We start from the raw sequence: 18,610 nt of genomic DNA, 5'->3' as shown, positions 1-18,610 counted from the left end.
CTTTATATGGCGAGTCGGACACTTTGACGGATAAGGATGCCGGACTCATGTCCCACCAAAAAGGTTACTTGTGACCCACCCGACACGAGGCGACCAGGAGCCCAACGACCTCGGTGGATAGACAAAGTGGAGCAGAACCTGTGATACATCCGATGCGAGCGGGGATGGAGAGCTGCAGCCATGGACCGAGTATCCTGGAGATCGATTGGTGCCCAGGCCATGCCAGCACGAAGTGTTAGCGAGACCTCAATTGTTAGCGAGACAGAAAAGAAGAAAAAGAAGGGACCCTCGTTGAAAGTGATGTAAATATTGTAAAAAAAGGATGAAATTTCTTGAAACTGAATCATATTTGTACAATAATTTATAAGCTACTAAAATACATGTTTAAAAACAAGAATTGGTAAGAAAAATATATTTTAACAAAACGGATTTAAAATATAAAAAGTAACATGAGCTTGAATACAGTTGTGATAAATTATAAAACATGGGAGAAAAAATATAGGTCATTTCGCATTTGTGTTGTAACTAGACTAAAGTTGAACTTACAGTAAATTTGAAATATTGTTAAGTGTATGAATTTTACTTGTTTGTACAACCGTTCTTTGTCACCAGAGATGGGTGTTGAGCATTCTTGTTTTGCACGTCTTATAATTGTCGTATGTTTGTTTAAATAGCGTTTAAAACTATGCCCGACAACTTGGTAAACATAGCGTCCATGCAATCAGCGATAATGTGCGGATGTTTCTATGGACGGATTAAGCCTATCGCCATCTTCATCTCTTGATCAAGCGTTTCGGTCATTCGGATAGTTGCTAGTGTACTGAGAGCAGATAAGGAACTTATTTTCAAATGTTTCTCATGAACGTTGGTCGATCTTTTCGTGATTGCAATGAAAGGACCTAGTTTCTGAGCTAACTACAGCAACATATTCAGTATATTCATCATACGGTCCAAGACACGTGTTCGAAATATGAGCTGCTTCTATTGTTGTTTTCATGGTGGTAAATGACGGGGAGGCTGGACAATCGCAACAAAAGATCTTGTTAATAAATAACAAGTTTTGTCTCGTGGGCGTTGAAACAAAACAAAAACAAAATCATTAAGACGACGAACACGTGCAGCGACACGTGTTAAGTACTTGTTCCAAATTTCCATAGCTTGTCACATAGCTTTTCTCGTCTGTATTCAAAATAGTGTTTGGACTTAAATGGCTCTATGAAATTCAATTGCAACCATAACCAATGAAAAAACCTAGCAAGATTTGTTCATGTGAAGGTCATTGAATCGGTAATGCAGTTTACCGATAAACTTTCCGAATGTATCCTTTACACAATATGTATTTTTCAAACAATAGAAAAGTTAGTCAAATCTCACCTTGAACAAAGCTGTTTATCTTAAATTTATCACACATTTTAGGGGTTGCTTAGCGGAGCTAATGGTTAAATTAAATGATTTCTATAAATTAGCTACATAACGATTATTTCAAGTTGTGACATTTAGCGTTTGCAGCTTTGATCAAGTAACCTTGGTCATGAGGTAAATATTTTGTTTAACAATAGACTAGTCAGCTGTCAGTCGAAGACAAAATTTTGTGCTGTTCCATTGTTGTCGCAGCAGCCTCGAAAAAAACTCCTCCGAAAGTGTCCGTGTGATTTTGGTTCTTCATCTCGCAGTGTTATTCAGTGAGAAGAATGCAACAACATTGCGGTTAAGTTTTGTAAGCTTGGAAAAACAGTGCCAGAGGAAGGAACCAGCATCGGTGTATGCTATCTTTCATACAGTACACGTTAGGAATTATGAGCAGCCTGGGCAACGGAAACCAGCAAAACAATATGAACAGCAACACAGGAAGTAGCCAAAACTCGGCTGCGGAGGGCACAATGGAACGCGGCAGGTAAATATTGTTCTTCAGAAAAATATTCTACATATGGTGATGAGGATGGTTATCGATTTTGTTACCTCCATGATGAAAATGTCAGTTTTGGTCGAAGGATGTTTTGTTTACATTTTTCTCCCCGCGGCGGGAGAGACATCAGGAGAAATGGGCAAAAGTTTGTTTGGCATCCTTTAAGCGGGCAAACTAGGTCGAATACGTCCAAGGACACACTTGGTGTGTCGATGCCAACTGGAATGCAATTAATTATGAAGTGTATGCTAAATGGTGAACGAATTCTTCTTCCACAGCTGCATCCTGGTGCGTTACGCAAGCCAAAACTCGCTGGACGAAAGCTCCCAGAAGCAGATACCGCGCACAAATGGAAGGGAAAAGACGACCGGAGCGTACCGCAACAACATCCACACGCAGCGGTCGTTCGAGGCCATGAACATGATGCGAGAGTACGTAACCCAATTGTCGTGGGGAAACATTCCGATTGTTTGGGTTACAGTTCCCATATCATCTTGTTTTATTTTCCCACCCTCTCTCTCTGTGCAGGCAAAACCTCCTCTGCGACGTGGTGCTGGTGGCGGATGGCATCGAAATTCCTGCCCACAAGATGGTGCTCGCTTCGTGCAGCCCGTACTTTTACGCCATGTTTACCGGGTTCGAGGAGAGCCGCCAGGATCGCATCACTCTTCAAGGCGTTGATCCGCGCGCCCTGCAGCTTCTGATCGAGTACGTGTACACGGCCGTGGTGGAGGTGACGGAAGAGAACGTACAGATACTGCTGACCGCCGCCAACCTGCTACAGCTTACTGACGTCCGGGATGCGTGCTGTGACTATCTGCAGACTCAGCTCGATCCTAGCAACTGCCTAGGCATCCGCGACTTTGCCGACATTCATGGGTGTATCGATCTGCTGAATTATGCCGAGACGTACATCGAACAGCATTTTTCGTTAGTAAAAGAAGGAACCGTTTTCTGGTTTACTTTTTCCATTAAAATTTCCAATTTTGTGTTTCAGGGAGGTGGTTCAGTTTGATGAATTTTTGAATCTCACCAGCGACCAAGTGGTACACCTTATACGAAGCGATCGCTTATCAGTCCCAACGGAAGAGAAGGTAAAATCATTTTCCAAATTTACCCCATTCAGAACAAAATAAAATCTTTCCGCCATTTTGTTCACACCCATTTTTCTTGTTACATCAGGTTTATGAATGTGTCATCACGTGGATTCAGTACGATGTCGATGGTAGGCAGCACAACCTTGCCGAACTGATGGGGCACGTACGGTTGCCGCTGCTTTCCCAGGACTATCTGGTGCAGCGTGTCGAGAAGGAACATCTCATGAAGGACGATCTGCAGTGCAAGGATTACATTATCGAAGCGCTTAAATATCATCTACTCAAGGGGGAGCAGAAAACCTCCTTTAAAACACCCCGAACGATCCCCCGGCAACCGGTTGGTCTGCCGAAAGTGCTCCTCGTCATCGGAGGTCAAGCGCCGAAAGCTATTCGCTCCGTCGAATGCTACGATCTGCGGGAGGAAAAGTGGTACCAGGTGGCGGAAATGCCAACGCGCCGCTGCCGGGCCGGATTGGCCGTCCTGGGCGACAAGGTGTACGCGGTCGGAGGGTTCAATGGGTCGCTGCGGGTGAAGACGGTCGATGTGTACGATCCCGTGCTCGATCAGTGGACCACGAGCCAAAGCATGGAGGCACGCCGTTCGACGCTCGGTGTCGCGGTGCTGAACAGCTGCATTTACGCCGTCGGCGGGTTCGATGGCTCGACCGGACTGAGCTCGGCGGAAATGTACGATCCGAAGCGACAAGAGTGGCGTATGATCGCAGCGATGTCCACCAGGCGTAGCTCGGTGGGCGTCGGGGTCGTGAATGGTTTATTGTACGCAGTCGGTGGATACGATGGCGCATCGAGACAGTGCTTGGCCTCGGTGGAACGGTACAATCCGGCGACGGACACATGGACGCAGATCGCTGAAATGTCCGCCCGACGCAGTGGCGCCGGAGTGGGAGTGCTCGATAACATCCTTTATGCCGTCGGAGGGCATGATGGTCCGTTGGTGCGCAAATCGGTCGAGGCGTACGATCCCGTTACGAACAAATGGCGTCCGGTTGGGTTTATGACGTTCTGTCGACGTAACGCCGGGGTCGTCGCACACAATGGCATGCTGTACGTGGTCGGTGGAGACGATGGGCTGTCCAACCTGGCGTCGGTGGAAGTGTACAGCCCGGAAACGGATAGCTGGCGCATCTTGCCATCCTCGATGAGCATCGGCCGCAGCTATGCCGGTGTGGCCATGATAGATAAGCCCTTGTGAAGCGAGCAGCAGGGCGCACGGGCCGCCACAACACAACACTCCTCGCTTCCCATGCATCCCCATCCTTCCTATTCCCGGTACGCAAACTGTTCGGTGGCGCAGAATGTCCCGTTGGAAGCCTCCGGCCAACCATCGACAGCAGCAGCAGCAGCATCAGTTGGAAATGATGATGAAAACAGTCAAGCCGAGGGTCTTAACGAAGGTCCCGGTGGTAACAACGGTAATCAAGCACATGGCAACAATGTACACTACGAAAACATTTACGAATCGATCGAACAGTTTGCTCCGATGAATGGTGGTGCCGCTGGAGGCAACGTTGTGGCTCCCGTGGGTGTCCCTGCGGTGTCAAATCAGCAACAAATGAGCGCAGCATCCAATCAACCCCAACCGGGTCCGTCGGGGCTCTCCGGACAAACACATCGGCCGATAAATGGAGCAGGTTCAGCTGGAGGGTCCAACGGAGGAGGAGCAATGCCTCCGCCGCCTCCCAGTATGCTCCACAGCATGCAACAACTTTACCATCCGATGGCGTACCGGAACGAGCTTTATGATCGCACCGCAGGTTATGATGTACCGCGGGGTCGTACGTACCAGAGTCAACCCATTGCATCCGGAGCTCGCTACGCAAATCTACACCTCGATCTAAACCGACCACCTCGTTATCCAACGGGGTCTTTAAATCCGCAGCAACAGCAGCAACGAACTCCCAGAAAGCGAAGCTTCGACGACACGGAATCCGCCTACCAGTACTATCGCTGTCAGAACCTACCGAACGGGTCGGCCAAATACGATAATCTCTACGAACGGGTTCGGGAGGAACCGGCGTATCAAAACACGGGCTCGTTTGCACAGGCCGCCAGCTCTGCCCCGAATCGGAGCGGTCTTTTCGGCCGGTTTGACGTCATCGGACACGGTGTGGGTCGTATCGAGCGGCATTTGAGTTCGTCCTGTGGTAACATCGATCATTATAGTCTCGGAGGGCATTACGCTGTGCTGGGACACAGTCATCTGGGCACGATGGGCCACATTAGGCTCAGTCAGTCCAATGGTACTGCAGGAGCGGGCGGGTCAACTGCCAATGGAGGGAATGGAAACCCTTATGCTAGTGCCCCGAATCAACCAAACCACGGGGTGTCGAAGGATTCCTCTTCAGCAGTCAATGTGAAGAGTTTCTTCAGCTGCCTGGGAGGGGAAAATTCACAATCGATGAACAATCTGAACAAACCAGGATCTTCGTCTACGAATGGTTCGACGAGCGGCTCGTCGATGTCGAACGGAAATGGATCCGGAGAAGGAACGGGAGCCACCGGTAGCGGACAGGGAAGTAGCATTATCGGTGGCTTGGCGAGTGCTGCAGCTGTCGGGTCATCCGGTGCTTCGAGCAATGGCGCAATATCTAAGTCCACCGGAACCATTCCGAAGATCAGCAAGAAGCTGAAGCAATCACAGCAGCAACAGTGCAATGAATCAATGGCAGGTCCACCATCAGCCGGCCCTGTGGGTCCACTGGCGCCGGCAGGAGATATTGCGGCCTCGGGGGAGCTCGGCCCTTGCGGTAGTCGCGTTACCAAACCTTCGCTGCAGTGGTTGCTAGTAAACAAATGGCTCCCGCTGTGGGTCGGTCAGACGCCACCGGACTACAAGTTTATTGATTTTAATTTCATGTTCTCCCGAAACTGCGACGGATGCGCGTCGGCCGGTGGTTCGCACGCCCAGCAGGAACTGGTGCGCTACGGAACGCTCGAGCAGCAGGCAGACTACATTCCACCGGCACGAGAGTACCCGACGATGACGGGTAGTTATCCGAGGGTGCTGAGAAACACTCCTCAGCTGGCCAGGTTGCGCGAGCACGAGTACGAAAACGTGCCGTTGAATGATTCCCCATCGACGATGGCGGGATCTTCTACGGGCGCCGCAGGCCGTTCCGCTTCACTGCGTACCGCTTCATCGCTCGCGACGGCACGACCGGTTCATTCGGATAGTGCCGGGCGGGTTGGGTCGTTGCGAAGAGCCGAAGATAAACGGGCTCCGGTAACGGCAGCTGGAGGGGATCCGTTCCGCACGTGGTCTTTCAACTTCGAGAACAACACATTCCGTCCGGCTCGGAATACACTTCCGACCGGTGGTAGCGCAGCTGTTGCTGCGTTCGGTAAGTCACGTGATGTGCGCCGTATTACCGATGGAACGTTTACCGCTCGCGACCTGCAGCCGGACGGGGAAAAACCTGGTCCCAGTGGGTTACAGTTTGGTGCCGCCGGAAAGCCAGTATCGCGAGAGACCCCGAAACAGACAGACACTTCCGATGGAAGGCTCTCGTCTGCCTCGACCTCGTCGGATTCGGATAACTTTGCAATTGAATCACTCGCTGTCGAGTCGGTGGCGGATGGACAAACGGTGGTGTTGGAGCCCGAGGAGGACAGTAGCCGGTCGGGAGATTTTCGTCCATCGGAGGATAGCCCTGGCGAGGAGGAGGAGGGTGCGGTCGGGGGTGTCGAATCGAAGGGCAAAGAGCGTGGTTCATCGGCCTCGAACGATTCGCTGGAGTCGCTTACCTACGAACCGGAACCGGCGGAGGCAGCCGATCGGAGCCTATCGGAGGATGAACTTGACGGGGCTGCGCGAGTGGAAGGCAGTTCCCCCGCCGGTGGGGGTGACGCAGCAAAACCCCAGGCCGAACAGGAAGAGAAGTTGTCCGAGTAATAACATGACATCGATAGTTAGTTCTTATTCGTTTTAGTCATTCTAATAAGTGTAGTAAGCATGGGTAGGCCTAAATTTTAAACTCTTCTTGTGATCAAAACCACCTAAAACAAAAGAAAAAGAAAAACGGACACATGTCGTGTCTCAATGAGGCTCTAAATTTGCAACCGATTTCCGTCTGAAATATCGCTCAATATTTATTGTTTCCCGTTTTTCTATCCTTCATGAAAATTAGCTTTTTTTTATTTATTCGTGTTCTGTTAATTTTTCGTTTCGTTATACTGCTTTTTTTATTTAACTTCAATTATACATCCTTACTGTTACTGTTAGAAAATCTTAATCAATAATCGGGTATGGTTAGCGATGAGCAAAGAGAAAGGAAACATATTTAATCTACGATTGTTCATCAGGAAGGGTATCCAAAATTAATGATCAATTTGAGTGAGAATATGATGGACCGCAGCATAAGCGCGTATGTATCGGTTGAAGTTGCGTGAAAGAGCTGACCGGAAAGCGTAGAGTTATGGTGATGAATTTTAAAACACATATATATATATATATATATAGATACTGTATAGTGTTGTGCTTAATGAATCTTTTGGCGAGATTCATTCATATGAATCTTTGACCTAAGATTCATTCAGATGGATTCATGAATCTTTGCGGATTCGAATATTCAAAGCTTAATGAATTTTTCGAAACCTTAATGAATCTTCATGAATCTTTCATGGTTCTGTCATGAATCTCCCCGATTCTGTGATAGGCGTGGACAATGAGACCAAAAAAAAAAAAAAAAAAAAGGTGGTCCCTTAACCGACTTTTGGTTGGTGACTTTACACTATTTGCTGTGTCTTTGGGATTCATGAATCTCGCGGCGAAAGATTCATGAATCCCTTATAAGGCAGAGATTCATTCAGATTCATGAATCTGAATCCGATTTACACAACTCTAATACTGTAAGGTCAATAATTCCATTGTGGGGGCATTTAACGTACGATCGAACATTGTAGCGACTAAGCATTTCCATCTGTTCCAGCTGCGCTGTGCCCTCGTCGTTTCTCGAGCGTTTATTGTTGGAGTCAAGCTGGCGTTAATGTTAGTTTTTGGACGAGGGACAGAAAATAGTTTTAATATTGCGCACGATGGTTAAGTAGAAACAACAAAAAACATGAAACAAAGTAAAACCTCTCATTCCCGAAACTGTATTGTAGTGCAGATACAAAAGCAAAGTATAATAATTATAATAAGAAGTATAAAAGCGGTAGACGCACAAAAAAGAACAGAAATTGAACACACAAAGCATATTATTAAACACACATAGACAAACATTTTGGATGCTGGATAACGGAGACGCAAAACAGACGTAAAAACATAAATGTTCGGTATTTTACTAGCAAACATAGCGGCTCTTTCTGGTTACTACCAATTCTTATATTTACACTCCTTTTGCAATAGCTATGGACGGCCGTACAGGGATATCGTTGTGACGGCGAGCAAAACGGAAGGTGACAGCAAAAGCTGGATAAATATCTCGCCAGATAGAACTTATTCATTCGATCTGCATTTCATATATCTGTAGGAAGTTGAGATGTATCGTCATCATTACAATAAACGTGAAATGTGATTTAAAGGATAGACGACTTTTTTTTTGTCTGCTTACAATTAATCATTCGACTTCTCGATCCAAAAACTTTATCCACAGGCAGGTGTAGATTTAAATCAAATCAATAAATAGGCATGCTTTATGTAACTTCCTAGAGTTCTAAAAGAGAGGCGAGATATGTGGCAAGCGCAAAACGCCGGATTATGTTTCACCATAGGAGGAGGAAATGGAAGTGGAGCAGCGTTGTGTGGCGAATTGAATTCTCCTTCAGCATGCGTCGCTTTAAAGACCTTTGTTTCGATTCGTCCCAGTTCCGGCAGCTGGCAGTAGTCGGAGGGGCATACAAGAAGCGGCCCCAGACGGTCGATTTGTTTGGCCAATAAAATAATGATCAAATGTGACAAGTTAATTTAAAAAATTTTGATCGATCACACCGACCGGCCCAATGGCGCCTTGGAATGTGCGATCGCGCCGGTACTGGCTTGCTCATTTCGGGTAATGTCTCGCCATGGCTCCAGGATGTGCGGCACTTCCGTGTCGAATGTGGACTCATTGTTTCGACTAAAGGGAGCCAAGGAAAATGTATGCTGCCGGGTTGTTGTTGCCGGTGGGTAATTTTTTGTTTGACCGTCGCAACATGTGGTGTACTTTAAATCTCTTTTTATTCCCTCATGCACCGGTATTGACGGAAAAAGAAACACAATAGTAGAAATTCATGAGATTCGGTCAAAATCTGTTAAACACATTTGCCAAAACTTAAACGTATACTTTTTGTGTTTTCCCAAAAGTTCTTGGAATTATCGTGAAAAAATCTGGAAGGGGAAGGTGGGGCAAGACGCGCCGGTGGGGCAAGATGCCCCGGCCTGTTTTACGCTGAATTAAGCCATTTAAAAATAATTTAAGTAATAGAATATGTTCATCAACGTATCTACTACAGCCTATGTAAGTTTCACTGCACGAAATAACCATTTCAAAAAGAAAACGAGAAAAAACCAAATTGACTCTAAATGATCTAATATTTTGTCACTTTTATGTAAGGTATGGCATGCTTTGATATTATATTTTTCAAACACCGAGGCCTTCTTTTACTACCTGATAATGGTATTTAACGAATACCGAAGAGAAACTGTTTTAAAATTCTCAAAATTTTGAATAAATTACATAAAACGGACGATACTCAGAGTGGGGCAAGATGCGCCGGCCTAGGTGGGGCAAGACGCCCTAGCATTCCAAATGTAAACAATGGGGCAGGACGCACCATTAAAACAAGAGCAAGTCGCACGGTGCCTCCATTATCAACGCATTGTTGATTTAAATAAGTCTAATATTAAACATGCCATGTGAGTTTCATAAGAAACGAATAGTTTTTAGTTCTTCATATGAAATTTGTGTTAATTTTTTATGATGTTCAGCTGTGTTTTCAAACCACAGATCATCTGAATTACAAAACGTCAAATTTTGAATCTGTCAGAAGTTCTACCTGCAAGGTTGATGTAATTGTAAAGGTTGTACTAATGCGGTTTGTATAAATGGCCAAAAACAGATCCGTGAAAAAATTCAATAATTGTTCGGAATTCAGCAACGAATTTATACCCAAACTGTCTTTTGAATGGTACACCACAAAATTCAATCCAATGTGGGCTACATGGGCTCAATATCGGACTGTTTACTAGTGCCTCTGCATAGACTAACCTTTCAACAAGCAACTTTGGTCCATCTCCTGTCTGTTTTAGGCCATCTTGCCCCATGTTTACGTAGTGGCGCGTCCTGCCCCCCCGGCTGGGCCATCTTGCCCCACTATTGTCAACGGAGCTAAAAATTGAAAGGCCCTTCGAAAATCTTATTTAATATGAAATTGGTTAGTTTGATACAGTGTTTGATATTTTTCATACATAAACAAGATGTTTATTTATCTAACTATGAAAATTAGAGACTTTTTAATGAAAGGAATGGAAGAAAATAATGTTTTTCGCTTAAGGGGCGCGTCCTGCCCCACCTTACCTTACATCATTTCTTTATCCAAACTTTAACATTGATTTTTTTTAGAGTTTTGTTTTCAAATAACTTTTGATTGGATTATCGCATCGGGAGAACATTTTTGGAATGCCTAGAACAAATCATTCCCTATCCTTTTACCAAAGAAAGAAATATGTTTTTCTAAATATATTCATTTGAGGTTCCAAAAAATGTCTCCCTTCATGTAGTTCATTCATTTTAAATAGAAGTTTGCATTTTCTGTATTTTGTTACTGATATTTTATTATTTTGGTAGTAGATACTCTACTACTTGTTAAAGTTAGATAAAATATTTTAAAAACTAATAAACTTTCAGCCGCTTCATGCTATCACAGTTTTCTGTTGAACTGGAAAGAGAGCTTTGTTCGATACTTTATTATTTTTTCGTCGAATATGGTGTTCCTAGTAATTTTACTATGTGTCGTTTTTATCTACTCTAAAGAATGAGTTTTTTTCATGATTCTCACTTTTACATAACTCATTATTGTATCTCGAATCACAGTTATAGTCAAATAGATAAACCTGTTTGTGGCGCATATTTTCTGCACAAAATTGTTATGTGTAGCATATGCTACACAAATATTTGTACGTACAAATATTTGTACGTAATATTAGATTAAGATTTTAAGACCTTATCGTAAGGCATAATTGCTTAAATTAAATGATTTGTGTTTCCGACTGAAACAGTCCTATTTGAACATTTAACATTTAATCTACATTTTTGAAATTTGTTGAATAACTTTACAAAAATTTCAAGTACTTCAGTTTCAAAGACCAAAGATATGCATACTGAAATACAGAAAATGCAAACTCCTTTGTAAATCTGTGAAGGGATTTTGGAAAATATCTTCAAGTATCTTCACTGAAAATTTTAAATCGATCCGATCATTCTAGATTGGTCTAAAGTACATGAAAACGGATAGGTATAGGGGATAAAACAAAATGTATGGGCTACCCGGGTAGGACGATAATTTTGATTGAACGGGTGACGGTTAATCCATCCACCCAAGCATTATGCCTTACATACATAGGACATATCATTATAGGACATACACTATGTCCTGAAATGAAACTGCAACTATGCCCTGAAATGTATAAGTTTATGGTAACGACTCGTTCGGTCAACTGCTTGTAATTTGTGCAATAAAATTTGCCCATGGCAATCATCAAAACGCGTCTACCGTACGAACGGTGACCAATACAAATCAGTCTGAAAGGTGTGGCAGTAAACCTGTGTTGCCGCCGTGTTTCGCCCCTTGTCGGTGTCGCTAGCGTACACCCGGCCCGTCGACCGGCTAATCCTATTCAACCCCCGTTTTGTGGCACCGCAAACGGGGCCGACTCATAATCGTTATGATTAATCAAACCCTGAACCCCGAAAGAGAACCTGATCGCGCCGACGGAATCGTATGATCGATAGCGGCCGCCGAACGCGCGATCCCAGGGCAACCGCTTTCGGGGTGGTACGCGATCGGTATCGAGATTGAAATTGCAGATTCGAAAGAGATTTCAAACACCGATCGAGCGACGGGTGGTCTGGAACCTGTGTCTGGTGACAGGTCGGGTTAGAACTTCGAGCCGGACGCAAGGTTGATAGATTTCCTCAAGTGTACCGCTCTTTCGTTCGAACCGGAACGATGCTTCGGTAGAACATTGTCCACGGTCGGCTACAATGTTGCCAAACCGATTGTCACATTCCAATTTCGAGCTCATTTGTGGCGACAGATTGAGTTCAATCGCTCAATCAGAGGTCACAGTAGAAGGGCCGAACAGGCACTTCTCGTTGTCGCGGCGATCCGGGGGGAGATCGTTAACTACTTAACCTTAAGCCGCAAGCGATCCTCGTTTTCTCACGTCACAAAACCCCCTGTTTTTCGTGAAGTGGCCCTGGTTTTGGCCAAGCGTCGAGCAGAAGAAGAAAAAAAAGAAGAATAAAGAACCATAATTTTTCCGCACGGCCAGAAGGGTTTGACATTCCCTTAGGTACGCGTTTGGTACTTGACAAGCCGTTCGTCGGGCAGATTGATCGGTGGCTCGTGTTGCGTGCTGCCACCATTTTTACCAGCGAAGAGGGTGGAAATTAGTGCACGTCTGAAAGCGCACGAACACTTCAATGTTGAGAGCCTCTAACGAACTCGTTAGCAACAAATTCACATCCACATAAATCATAGCATGAGGAAAATGTCTTCGATACAAAGTCAAAGTGGTCAAAGAGAAACACATTCTAGCAGATGTGGTTTAACCAAAGAAGCAAGAAATCATTCGAAAGATGTGAAAACTCTTCCAAAATGTTTGTGTTTGCCCATTTTTCCCATTTCTACCCATCCCAACGGCGGGGACGACAAACGTGGCGGCCTTGAACTCTGGAATTTGTGGAATGTCGATTTCTGCCAGCCCGCGTGTCTATCGATTAATTCGGTGCTTGATCGATGAAACCGTTGGCGGGGGAAACGGAGGACGAGAGTGAGACGAGAAAAGACATCCTCATAAAAACCGGATCGCATGCCAAATGGAGGAGTTTGCCGTTTGACACATTGCCGAACCGAGCTCGCGATCGGCACAATGTCGAGAAGCCACGATATCCGCTTGGTTGTGGCAAGCTGCGAACTATTGTGAAACTCGATCCTGTTTGGTTTTTTGTTAATCAATGCAAAGATGAATGACCTTTACTCTAGAGGATGTTCCTTGCGTAAAGAATGAAGGAAATTTCCACTAAGAATCACACGCGCCGAAGGAAGTGCTTTGAGAGGATAAACGGCCCCCATCCGGATATTAATCATCGTTCACCGATGACGATCGACGCCTTCGTCACTACGATGACGTGTTAATGGCAGCCCTTTGGGTTTTTGGTCCGGTTAAAAAATCAATTATTCCCGGATCGCGCGTTCGGCTGCGATGTGGGATCTTCCCGCGATACGGATCTAATTTAAGCTGCGGTTTGTGTATGTGTGTATTGTTCCTTGCGGGACGCGGTGCTCTGACAACTTCCACGTCCGCTTCCGGCTCAGGGAGGAGGGAGGGGAGGTGAGGTGATCATTCTTGAATTGCTCGATTCGCGGTTTCGCGTCACATTCATCGCGTTTCATCGATCCGTCATGCAAATTTGTTCTCTCTACCGATCAAAAAGAAACTCCCTAGTTTGTTCTCCGTTTCTCTCTATCGCTCTCTTCTTCTTTCTCTCTCTCCGTCTTTTTCAATCGTTTACTTTTTTTTGACGGATTTGCTTCTTCTAAACCATCGAAATGCTGGTCGCATGAAACTAATAGGATTAACGAAATGCATAAAAAATTGAATGAACCGGGTCTGATTGAGTCAATCACAAATAAATGCGTGTAAAAGATTACAACGATTTGGTCCGTATCAAATGTGTATTTGTTTAAATCCTGGTTAACCATTTGCCAGAATCTATTTTGATCCGGTTAATGAAAACGACGGAAGCTAAGGTAGAAAATAAACCTAACAATGGCCCTGTCAAAATGTTATGCTTGGATTACATATATGCTAAGCAATGTTACGTATTTCGTATTTTTGAAAAATATTGCATACCAGCTACGTAGGAACATTTTTTTATTTAATTTAAAATACTTCAGTCTTTTTGGGTGATTTTCGTATTTTTGAAAAATGTCAAATCTCAACCGCTTTTGAACTTGATTGCTCTATTTTAATTTTATATTTTATACTTACGATAATATTTCAAGTTTAATATTATAATATAATACATATATAAAGTTTAGTTTTATGAGAGTGTCACATTGAACATGTTAGAGGAGAGAGTTTCTATTGCTTCTTCTGCTGATTGATCTTGGCAAGGAGGAGAACGATCACGGTGTCACGGGCTTTTCACGCTGGTGGGGTCCCCCGGTACCTACTGTTAAATCCCAAATCTCTAGCACGCCTGATCTGGAAACCCTCCCCCAGCGTTTGCGCCTTCTCTTCGCCGCTCGAAATTGAGTCGCCCGCTCCGGCGCTCTCTCAGCGCGAAAACACCGCAAAGTCTCACCCCGCGGGCGGCTGGTTTTTACATAATCGATCGCGTGGATTCGTTCAGTTCGCATCGTCAGCTGGAGGTAGCAGGACGCGCGATCTCTCGGAATCAGTCACTTCGACGTAGGTCGTCGAGTACGCGCGAGTGGTTTTTAACCAAATTTACTAGCAGAAACCAAACTCAGTCTTACTGCCATCGAACGATCGTGCGGAAGGAAGTGTGTGTATGTGTAATTTGTAAGCTTTGTGTAGTTTCCATAAGTGAAAATTGTAGAACTGTATTTTCAACCGAGTGAGTTGTTGCAAACATTCGCCAAGTGTTGCACTTTGCTCGCTCGCTAGCCTCGGAGGCTTCGCGCCAATTACACCCGCCTGAAGTTCATTGCCAAATGCGCGTTGTTTGATCGCGACAAGGTGGGGGTGCAACGCTGGGAAGCGCCGACGAACACTAGAAGCCAGCAGGCAGCGGTGGCAGCATCGGTAGCGCGGTCAACAGTAGAAACCCCCATCTCAACTGGCTAATGTAATTATTGTTTCATTTTGTTCCTTTCAACAACGTCTTCCCGAGCGCTGAGCGTTCGCACATTAAACAGACACACACACAGTGGGGAGAAAAAAGAAAACACTACAACCACCCTCCCCAGCATCGTTCGGGTGTGGGCAAGGTCGGTACTGCTTGTTTTCTGCTTTATTTTCTTTCCTCCCCTGACCTCCCAACGGTTTACTTCGTCCAGTCGCGTTCCGCGTCCGCGCCTAGAAGTGCAAATCATCAAATCACCGCAAAGGTTACCGATCTTAATGGGAAAAACACCGAAATCATAAAGCAGTTGTAATTGTCCGTTTGCGAACCGCTTACCGACCAACCAAACTCTTCGGACTGCGTTTGCCCCATTCAGGTGCGATTATGCTAGGATGTGTGTGTGTACGTGTGTGTGTGTCGGTTTGTATGTGCATCGAGGCAAGTGTAGAGGAATAAAGCGTCCAAATAATGATTGTGAAATCAACGCCAGTTCGGATCCGATTCGATATGATCGAGTGAGCGATCGCGAGCCCGAGCTGTGTTGAGATGCTGCCGTTCGGGGGTGTGGTGGGGCTAGCGAATCTGGTCCGACCCCAGTCGGGCTGTCGGTGACATTGAGAAATGAATGAATATCAATGGCTGTGGACCGTTTTTCGTTCTGTTTGTATACAGATATACTTTTTTTTTTATTTCGTCCCCGGTTGCCTGTTTGACCGCGCGGACATTATGCTGCCGGTGGGAAAATGGAGGATACTAGGGCCGCCCCCGGGGGGAAGCAAGGAGTTGGTTCGGTGGTGGTTAACCTTAAGACCGCGTGCGCACCCGCTAGAGCGACCGTCGGGCCCCTCGCGTGTCATCGCGCTGGGGTCGGTGAAAGGAGCGAGACGGAATCGAAGTAGTTCGAGCCGGACCGGGTGGACCTGCCGTTTCTTTATGTTTTTCCTCGGCACGGCTTCCTTTCGGTGTTTTGTTTTCGGTGACGCGTTTTTACCCCACTTCCCACCGGACCAACGGCCTGGGAATGTAGAGTTCGGGCCGATTTCGTAACACACCTGTGCGATGGCCGTCCGTGGCGGTTTGGTGGGGCGATGCTGCCTCGGTTGTGGATTGCGTCAGGGTCCGCTTTGCATGTGGATGCTGCCGTCGATGATGATACTGCACTGCATTGCTAAAGAACCGTCCGGGTTTGTCAGTTCACTTCAATCCGTGCGCAAAAACTGTTCAAAGTGAGGACACACAATATCCGAGTAATCGAACCAAGAAGAAGTGGTTTTCTACGATATAGTAATAAATTAAAATAAACTGTATTTGTTTATTCACACAACTTGCATAGCGACAAAAAAAAGAAAACTGATGGTGATAAAAAGTGATTGAATATATCTTTTTTCGACGGGTTCGTCACTTGCCGCAGAAATTAACTACGAGCAAGTCTTTCGTTTGTTCGCTCGATGCCGCTGCATTCGATCGGGTGAGTTACTGTGGTTACTTTTTCGACATTTCTCCCTCTATTCATTGCTGCCAATCGACAGTCGGGGCCACTTTCTGCCGGTGGCACGATATTGGCGCGTCCTGTCAACGCGGCAACAGCTTTGTTGACGTCGTTGTTGCGTTGATGTGCTGCTGGGTGCGAATCAACAGTAAAAGAAGAGGGGAGAAAAACAAGAAGAAGCACCGTCCCGGAGGAGGATCTCTCTTTTTATGTAATACGCTACGAGAAAGACCAGTCCTTCTTCACCCCTATCACTTCTCCTCCAAACATCCGCTTGTATATGTGTATGTGTGTGTGTGTGTGCGTGTCGTGCGCGGTAAGATTATCGCTAATATTCATCAATGGACCCGCCGCAGCGTGCGGTGTTGATTCGTCGATTTTCGGATGTCGACCGGTGTTGCGGCGGGAGGATCTGCGTCAAACTGGTCGGGGGGGAGGGGGGGGGGGGCTGTTTATTTTACCGTCTAGCAGTTGGGCGTTTGGCAGTTTTCCAGTTTTGTCGCCCGAGACCAGCATGTGGCTTGATAATGATAAATACCACTTTCACAGATGGATATTTTTTCTATCAACAATTTGTTGCTTCGCTGGTTTCATCTCCCATCGAGGCAGGCGGTGGTTAATCGTTCCTTTTCCTTCTATCGCTCCCTCTCGCTCTTTCTCTCTGTGTTTCTCTGTCGACTATTTCTTTAGTTTCTTTAGGTTCTCGTAGTTAAATGCCGGTCAAGAGCCTGATCGGTCTCAATATATTAATTTTAAAAGTGGGTTTTAACGCTTCATTGAAGTTATATCGAAACTAATTCGATGGCCTATGGAGCGTTTAAATAATTGTTTCTTTCCTCCTTTTTACCATTCCAACCATGGAGCATTCACCTTTTGCAGTCGACTGGAGCTTTGTTTCGCCCGTTTTGTGCACAATCGGATTTTTTTCTTCTATCCTTTCCAGGAAGCGATAGAAGGTGAAAAGATTTGCATATTTTAATCTCAACCAGTCCCCTCTCCTTCGGCTACTCTTGACACTGCGAAGGACAAACCAACGCTGGTGTCCGGAAACCTTTCCATGCTACCGACTGCTCGGTACAAACACACTCAGAAGTGGGTGCACTGGATAACATGATTTCGATTTTATGCCACGCAAATAAGGCCACTTTGAAAAGGACAGCCATAAATCATGCGCGTGCAAAAAAAGCAAATGATAGCAAGGAGGTGGGAGTTGATCGTAACATAAGACCTGGCGGGAAACTGTGCCGGGAAAGGTTGCGGGTGACGGATTTTGTTGCACCGAACGAGGGAACGTGGCTGAGCTGTACACCGTTACAATCGATGACGGTCCGGTCTACATTTGCCATCCCATTCGGTCGTCGTTAACACTAGAATACATTGCTTTGGCATCTTGCCCGATTGCTTTTTTGGGACGTTTTGACCCCTATTTTTAAAATGCCATAACTTCACTATTTTTGAACATTTTTCAAATCCGAAAACTGTTACTTTTTAGTATATTTGTTGACTATCTTTTGGTTTTTTTTATGTTTTTGATGTACAACTTCATCATTCCGCTACCTCGGTGTAAATCGAATTGAACCGAATTTTAATACTTTTTAATCAATTTTTAGTTTTTTAAAGTGTGCGCTAAACTGCTTATGTATTAAGACACTTTCAAAACATAATTTCATATTTTAAGATTACAAATGACGCCACAAATTGACCTTGAAAATGTGGGTTTTAGAATTTTCCATAGGTTGTTTGAGGCTAATTCATGGCGTTATTTGTTATTGCAAAAATACGATTTTATTTTTTAAATGTTCCTCAACATACTATTTTTTTAGTGCAAACTTGTATCTGGATATAAATTACACATTTTGAATAAATAAAAGCTAATAAAAACTCAGTTTCGACCTTTTTGGCTTTACACCGAGATTTGAAAAATCTTAAAATATAAAAAAGTAATAGTAATAGAAAAATCTGAAATTTTTGTGTTATTTCAGCTTTGGATTTTAAGAAAAGTTTTATTTTTTTTAAATAATATTCAGTCGTTTTTGAGATATTAAAATCGAGAATTGCGTTCGGGTCAAAATGACCGCTGTTT

General features: G+C 45.0%; 1 protein-coding gene across 2 annotated transcripts; it reads left to right on the top strand.

The window, feature by feature from the left end:
* The first annotated feature begins 1,696 nt into the window (after positions 1–1,696).
* On the top strand, positions 1,697–8,543 carry LOC131263421 (ring canal kelch homolog). Of its 2 annotated transcripts, XM_058265619.1 has the most exons (6): positions 1,697–1,894; positions 2,185–2,337; positions 2,435–2,836; positions 2,904–3,000; positions 3,089–7,493; positions 7,878–8,543. In XM_058265619.1, exons 1-5 carry the CDS (start codon positions 1,764–1,766, stop codon positions 6,914–6,916), a joined length of 4,611 nt encoding a protein of 1,536 aa, XP_058121602.1. In that variant the 5' UTR covers positions 1,697–1,763; the 3' UTR covers positions 6,917–7,493; positions 7,878–8,543. The 2 variants fall into 2 exon arrangements, with proteins under 2 accessions (XP_058121602.1, XP_058121603.1); XM_058265620.1 differs by lacking the exon at positions 7,878–8,543 and having other exon boundaries at positions 3,089–4,216.
* The last annotated feature ends 10,067 nt before the right edge of the window (positions 8,544–18,610 follow it).

This window comes from Anopheles coustani, chromosome 2 (assembly GCF_943734705.1).
Source record: "Anopheles coustani chromosome 2, idAnoCousDA_361_x.2, whole genome shotgun sequence".
Taxonomy (NCBI): domain Eukaryota; kingdom Metazoa; phylum Arthropoda; class Insecta; order Diptera; family Culicidae; genus Anopheles; species Anopheles coustani.
The sequence above is the reverse complement of the archived record's forward strand: the minus strand, read 5'-3'. Positions and strand labels throughout refer to the sequence as shown.

Bases quoted from the DNA above. Each gene is read 5' to 3' on its own strand.
- LOC131263421 (XM_058265620.1), top strand. From the start codon at position 1,764: ATGCTATCTTTCATACAGTACACGTTAGGAATTATGAGCAGCCTGGGC. The intron at 1,895-2,184 runs GTAAATATTGTT...CTTCTTCCACAG, and splicing joins GGCACAATGGAACGCGGCAG to CTGCATCCTGGTGCGTTACG. The intron at 2,338-2,434 runs GTACGTAACCCA...CTCTCTGTGCAG, and splicing joins GCCATGAACATGATGCGAGA to GCAAAACCTCCTCTGCGACG.